Below are 6,116 nucleotides of genomic sequence, written 5' to 3'. Positions count from 1 at the left end.
TTTTTCCAAGTTTTTCCATTTCCTAACAAATGAGCAATGTCATTCTTTCTGATGGAGGCATAGAATTCCATTGTGTATATATACCACATTTTCTTGATCCATTCATTTACTGAGTGGCATCTGGGTTGGTCCCATATCTTAGCTATAGTAAATAATGCTGCAATAAACATAGTCGTGCTGGTAGCTTTAGTGTGGTCTTGTTTATGAACATTTGAGTAAATGCCCAAAAGTGGGATTGTTGGGTCATAGGGGAGCTCTATGTGGAGTCTTTTGAGGAACCTCCATACTGCTTTCCAAATCCACTTCTGGTATTTCTGGTATTATTAATTTATATATATTTTTAGTGCTGGGGATTGAATTCAGGACCTCCCACATGCTAGTCAAGCACAATAACAATGAACTATACCCCTGTTCAACAATATTTATGACCTTTTTTATATATAGTCAACTAGAGATTCAATCATCAACAAAGGTTATGGTGTCATGGTAGCTCTTGTAAGCAGGAGTGAGTAGGGAGATGTTAAACTACAGTAAAACCTTGGAATCTACAAGTATGTAGTTCCACAGAGATTGATGTGATGAAAAATCATGAATTCTCAGAAATCTCAGATCTTGATTCATTTTCCCATTATGCCATCCTACTTCTGCTAAAGACAGGCTGCCTTTCAATAAATCTAAAACTTTCACTTTATCATCTCAATTAGTCACATTCTCTCTCTCTCTTTTTTTTGAGGGGGTGGGGTCTGGTCGTGGTATCTGAACTCTGGGCCTGGGTGCTGTCCTTCAGCTCTTCAGCTCAAGGCTAGTGCCCTACCACTTGAGCCACAGCGCCACTTCCAGCTTTTTTCTTTTTTCTTATGTGGTGCTGAGGAATCAAACCCAGGGCCTCATGCATGCAAGGCAAGTGCTCTACCACTGAGCCACCTTCCCAGCCCCAGTCACATTCTCTTTTAACTGGCTTTAGGGGTCACCATTAACCTTTATGGCAGATGTAGTTTCACAGAATTCAGTGTAAAGAAACACTCAGGCAATCACATGACAATTTAAACACAAGTGATGTAACTGGACTGATGAGAACTTCTCTGTGGCAACTATGCTATGTAATACACACTTGGGAATTTCAACTTGGGCTTAAAATTTTTTTTTTTCCAGTCCTGGGGCTTGTACTCTGGGCCTGAGCACTGACCCTGAGCTTCTTTGACTTAAGGCTAGTGCTCTACCACTTGTGAATTACAGTGCCATTTCTGTCTTTTTCTGAATAATTTATTGGAGAGATGAGTCTCATGGGATTTTCCTGCCAGGATGGTTTTGAATCGTGATCCTCAGATCTCAGCCTCCTGAGTAGCTAGGATTACAGGTATGAGCCACCAGTGCCTGGCTTAAAATTTCTTTTGAATTTTCAAAATTTATTTATTTTGGGCTGGGAAGGTGGCTCAGCGGTAGAGCGCTTGCCTTGCAAGCCTGAGGCCCTGGGTTTGATTCCTCAGCACCATATAAGCAAAAAGAAAAAAAAGCCGGAAGTGGCGCTGTGGCTCAAGTGGTAGAGTGCTAGCCTTGAGCTGAAGAGCTGAGGGACAGCACCCAGGCCCAGAGTTCAGGCCCCACGACCGGACCAAAAAAAAAAATTATTTATTTTGACCAAACATGGTCAAACCTACATGTAATAAATCCACAAAGATGATGAGCTTACTGTGGCAACACACAATCAGGATAATTTGAAACGGTGGTAAGTTTTTTCAAGAGCCTGCCGCAGATGATGAGGACAGGGGCAAGACAGAAACTCCTTCAAATGGAATGGTCATGGAGGGCTTCTCCCTGGAGGCAGAATCAAGAGTGAACTAGCCATGTGGAGACCTAAGACATAGGATTCAAATCTGGAAACAGAAAGTACAAAGGCTATGGGGCTGGGAAGAGCTTGGGGAGACTGAAGAGTAGAAGATAGTTGCAGCAGGGAAAACAAGGTGGGAGCCACTGAGATTTGAGAGGCAGGTACGGGCCAGGTCCTGCAGGGGCAGAACAGCCTCACCAAGGAGTCAGGATACCATTCATTGTGCAAATTTTGTTTAAAAGACTGATACAGCCGATCTGTTCTCCTGTGTCACTTTGGCAGCTGGTGGAGCCTGTCTACCCAGGTCTTCTGACTCACAGTCCAGCAATATCCCTCCCAATTCTCTATCACACCGTGGATGGCAGAAGTTGAGGCAGCCAGCTCAATCTCTAGAACACTTCAGTAAAGGTGCCCAATAGAAAGTAGGAGCCAAACCTCATCTCATTCCACTAAAAGACAGATGCCTCAAGGCACTCACCCGCTTGTAATATCATCGGTCCTGATGTTCTTGCTCAGCACATCCCCGTCGCTCATGTAACCAGGGGCATCCATGCTGATACCTTCCAGGTCCACCTCCTCTCCAGCCTTGTCTGGAACGTCCACATGGCAGACACTGCTACCCCTGGAGGCCAGTTGCCTCCTCAGTGGAGCAGAGTACACATAGCGGCCTGACTCGGAGCTGATGAAGCGGCTGGCATTGGCTCGAGGTGGGTACCCGTTGCCCATTGAGGGAGCATCACCTGCCTGGAGCCGAGGGCTGGACTGGCCAAGTCTCCAGGACAGAGGAGTGGGCCTCCCTGTTAGGCTGAGGATGCTTCGGCCACTTATCTCTGTGGTGACATTGGTGTCAAACGTTGTTTCCAATGTGCTGAAACCATAAAATCAGCCCGAAGTTAGATCCTAGGGTGTCCGGTACCTCTTGCAGTTTATATATTTTTAGACTTTCAGGATTATGAAAAAATTTCATATAAAAGGTGGGATAAATGACAGGCACCAAGTACTACCTGGAATGTTTCTGCTGTTAAAAATGGAAAAGCATCTGGGTACTGGTGGCTAGCTACTCGGAAGCTGAGATCTGAGGATTGTAGTTCAAAGCCAGCCTGGTCAGAAAAGCCCATGAGACTCTTATCTCCAATTAACAAGCAAAAAGCCAGAAGGAGAGCTGTGACTGAAGTAGTAAAGCACTAGACTTGAGCAAAAAGCTAAAGGGACAGCATCTAGGCTCTGAATTCAATCCCTAGTAATGACGTGCTCGCACACATGTGCGCGCACGCACACACACACACTCACACACACACACACACACACACACACACAAAGTAAGAGAGAAGTTCCATGTCTATATAATATTCTGAAATGCTAGCAGGCTTTTTCCTTAGTAACATAGCATAAGATATCCTCTACCAACTACTTTAATTAAATGTTACCAGAATCTTTCCCCTAACCTAAGAAAGAAAATAGAAAATGCAGAGGTAGGAAAGAAGGGACATGAACGTTTCCACTGTTCATTTGTTCTAGAATGGCATAGCTGTTCTGCTTCTCTGCAGACAGGATGCACAGCTCACCCTGGAGGTCCTAACATCACACTGCATATCCTCAGCTATCTTCCTACTGAACTGAGGGGAGGATTCTAATTTTTCTAAACTTCTAATGTCCATTTTCCCCCATATTTTGTCTAAAATACCTGAAAAAAAAAGGCAAATGTCAGGGTTTGAGGTACTTAATAATTCAAGTCATGTGGAGTAGATCTGTCAGGCTCATCAATGGGCACTACAAAGACCATTATGCATTCTAAGTCTTCACAGTCCTCAGACTGTATGACACAGTGAAGTCTAGGCTCCTTTTAGGACATCACTGGACTTTCCTTCCTGGCAGAAAGTTAAGAGTCTATCCCAAAGAAGAAACCAGGGAGGGTCAGAATTACCAACCCTACTTCAAGCCAAGAAATTTATCAAAAGAAATGCCATGGTAATGTTAACTCAGTTTTGGTGCTGATGGTAGAAAGAGGGCTGTTTCATATCTAATCAGAGTTACACATGACCCAGACTGCTCTTCAAATACCTAAAGTCTTTGGAAATATCACCTCTAAAACTCACTTTCCTCTGTAGAGCATATGTGGTACCTACAGCTATTTTTCTTGTCCTCCCACTCCATCCTGGAAGTGGCCTCAGTTCCCACATTCTGGATGCCTCAGTCCTACTACTACAGACAAACCCTCAGTGGTTAACCCTAATTTGCCAGAACTGCTGACAGCAGGGAAGCCCTGTGTCTCCCCCTCCTTACTCATTTACTAAAGAAACTGGAGAAGCAAAGGAGACTCCCTGGGAGTTCAGCAGGGGTAACTAGGCCTTTCCTTTGATTTTCAAAGCCTAACTCAAACTGTGAAACGTCATTCTACCCAAATCTCAAAGGACATCACAGGGTTGCATCCTCTTCAAGTTCTTGCTGAGCAATGAAAACAAGCTGATAAGCGTTTCCAATGTAATCCTAGAGTCCATCCAACTAAATCATAGTTTAAACACAGTTAAGTTTTCATAAACATTTCTGTACGTGTTTTATGCACGTGCATGACTAATAATATTACAGTGTTGTGCATCAGAAGAGTGGGTAAGAATTCAAGTTATTCAATTTATCACACAGTTCAAACATAGTTCATCTGCCCATTTGAACTGCACAACACAAACAGACTGAAACTTAAATTCAGCATCTCTGTAATATCCTCTGTGGAGTGAATTTAGTTAACCTGCTTTTGGAAGGAGTCAGTCTATACTAACTTTTCTTCCCTATACTGTCTTGCTATGTGTTACCTAGTACTCTTTGTGAATTCTAGCATATTTGAGGAGCAAGGTCATTTTTTCCATTCTGAACCAAATTACTTTGTGGGTGACATGAGCCAACAAATGACAAACTGTGAAAATCAAGTTTCCATTTAATTCAACCAAGTAATTCATGCTGTTGATACCTGTGTGTAACCTGAGTTCCCCGTAAACTGGACATGGTCTCCTCCAGATTCTGCCGTAGATCAGCAATGTTCTTCACAGTCCGCAGTCGCCGAGCCTCAGGGTCTTCCCCTGGGAAAAGGAAGGTTAAAATTTGACTCTTTGATAGAGCAGGTTCCTGAGAGCAGCAGCATGTCCTTGACTGTAACTAGTCTCTCTGCCCAGTTTTTGGCTTGCTATGGGGTACTTAATAAGCACTTAAAAATGAATGCATGAATAAATGATGAATGAATGGATTCCAAAGGAAGGTACTGAAATCTAAGGAGATTCTTCTTCTAGGTCCATCCTGAAATAGGTGAGGTGTAGCTTGTGGGGGATGCAAAGCACCTAGTTCACACACAATCACCAAAGAAGGTATTGATAGGTTAGGGGAACCACGTTCCCAATGCAAAAATGTGTCTGATACTTGTTTTCTTCGGTACTAGTGATATAAGTGACTGCCTACATTTACAAAATGTGCTTGTGTGGCTAAAGGAATGTACTTATTTATCACAAATTAAGTCTACCTTCTCCCTTGTGATCTGTACCAGGTGATCATGAATTCTAGTTTCTCTAATTACTGGCTATATGGTTAGCTGTAGGGAACTGGCTGTAGGGAGCTTCACCATCCTTCTGCATTCATACTCCTGTGAGCCTGGCTATCGCACCAGCCTCCAAGGACAGTGGTGGGAAAAACATGGGCTAAGGCCTGGAGGATCCTGCGTACCGTGCCCATCACACAAGCTAGCCAGTGGTATGAAGCAGGGAACCACAAAAGAAATAGCCAGGCTTTCATTCGACATGATCATAGCCTTCCATTGTGTGGGCAAGATTTTTCCGTGAGGTACTTGGTTGAGCAGGGTTCAAGCTGGCGTTAATATACTAGGAGAACTATGCCACCCACAAGCTAGGAAGCCATGTGTCTCTCTGTCTAGCCTTATTTCAGGTTCTCTAACTGTTCTCTTATTTGGCCTCACAAGGAGGTAAGAAGGGAAATAACTATAATAATGATTAAAGGAATCAAAACATTTTCCTCCTAAAGTAATTTCAGGGAAGGCTAAGAAGATTAAGAAACCACAATCAAGGGTCTTATGACTATTTTCAAGTGTTGAATGAATATTTTTTTTTTTGGTCGGTCGTGGGACTTGAACTCTGGGCCTGGGCGCTGTCCCTCAGCTCTTCAGCTCAAGGCGAGCGCTCTACCACTTGAGCTACAGCGCCACTTCCGGTTTTCTGGTGGTTTATTGGAGATAAGAGTCTCACGGTCTCTCCTGCCCGGGCTGGCTTTGAACCTCGATCCTCAGATCTCA

At 43.7% G+C, this 6,116-nt stretch overlaps 1 protein-coding gene across 1 annotated transcript in view; it reads right to left on the bottom strand.

Moving 5' to 3' along the window:
* Nav2 (neuron navigator 2) overlaps positions 1-6,116 on the bottom strand; it is a 387,125-nt gene that overhangs the window by 162,379 nt on the left and 218,630 nt on the right. Inside the window, exons 10-11 of the mRNA XM_013019543.1 lie at positions 4,791-4,899; positions 2,307-2,696 (exon numbers count right to left, since the gene is read on the bottom strand). Coding sequence (XP_012874997.1) covers positions 2,307-2,696; positions 4,791-4,899 — 499 coding nt within the window. The remainder of the gene's footprint in view (positions 1-2,306; positions 2,697-4,790; positions 4,900-6,116) is intronic.

Source organism: Dipodomys ordii, unplaced genomic scaffold (genome assembly GCF_000151885.1).
Source record: "Dipodomys ordii isolate 6190 unplaced genomic scaffold, Dord_2.0 Scaffold46, whole genome shotgun sequence".
NCBI classification, from domain to species: Eukaryota; Metazoa; Chordata; class Mammalia; order Rodentia; family Heteromyidae; genus Dipodomys; species Dipodomys ordii.
The sequence above is the reverse complement of the archived record's forward strand: the minus strand, read 5'-3'. Positions and strand labels throughout refer to the sequence as shown.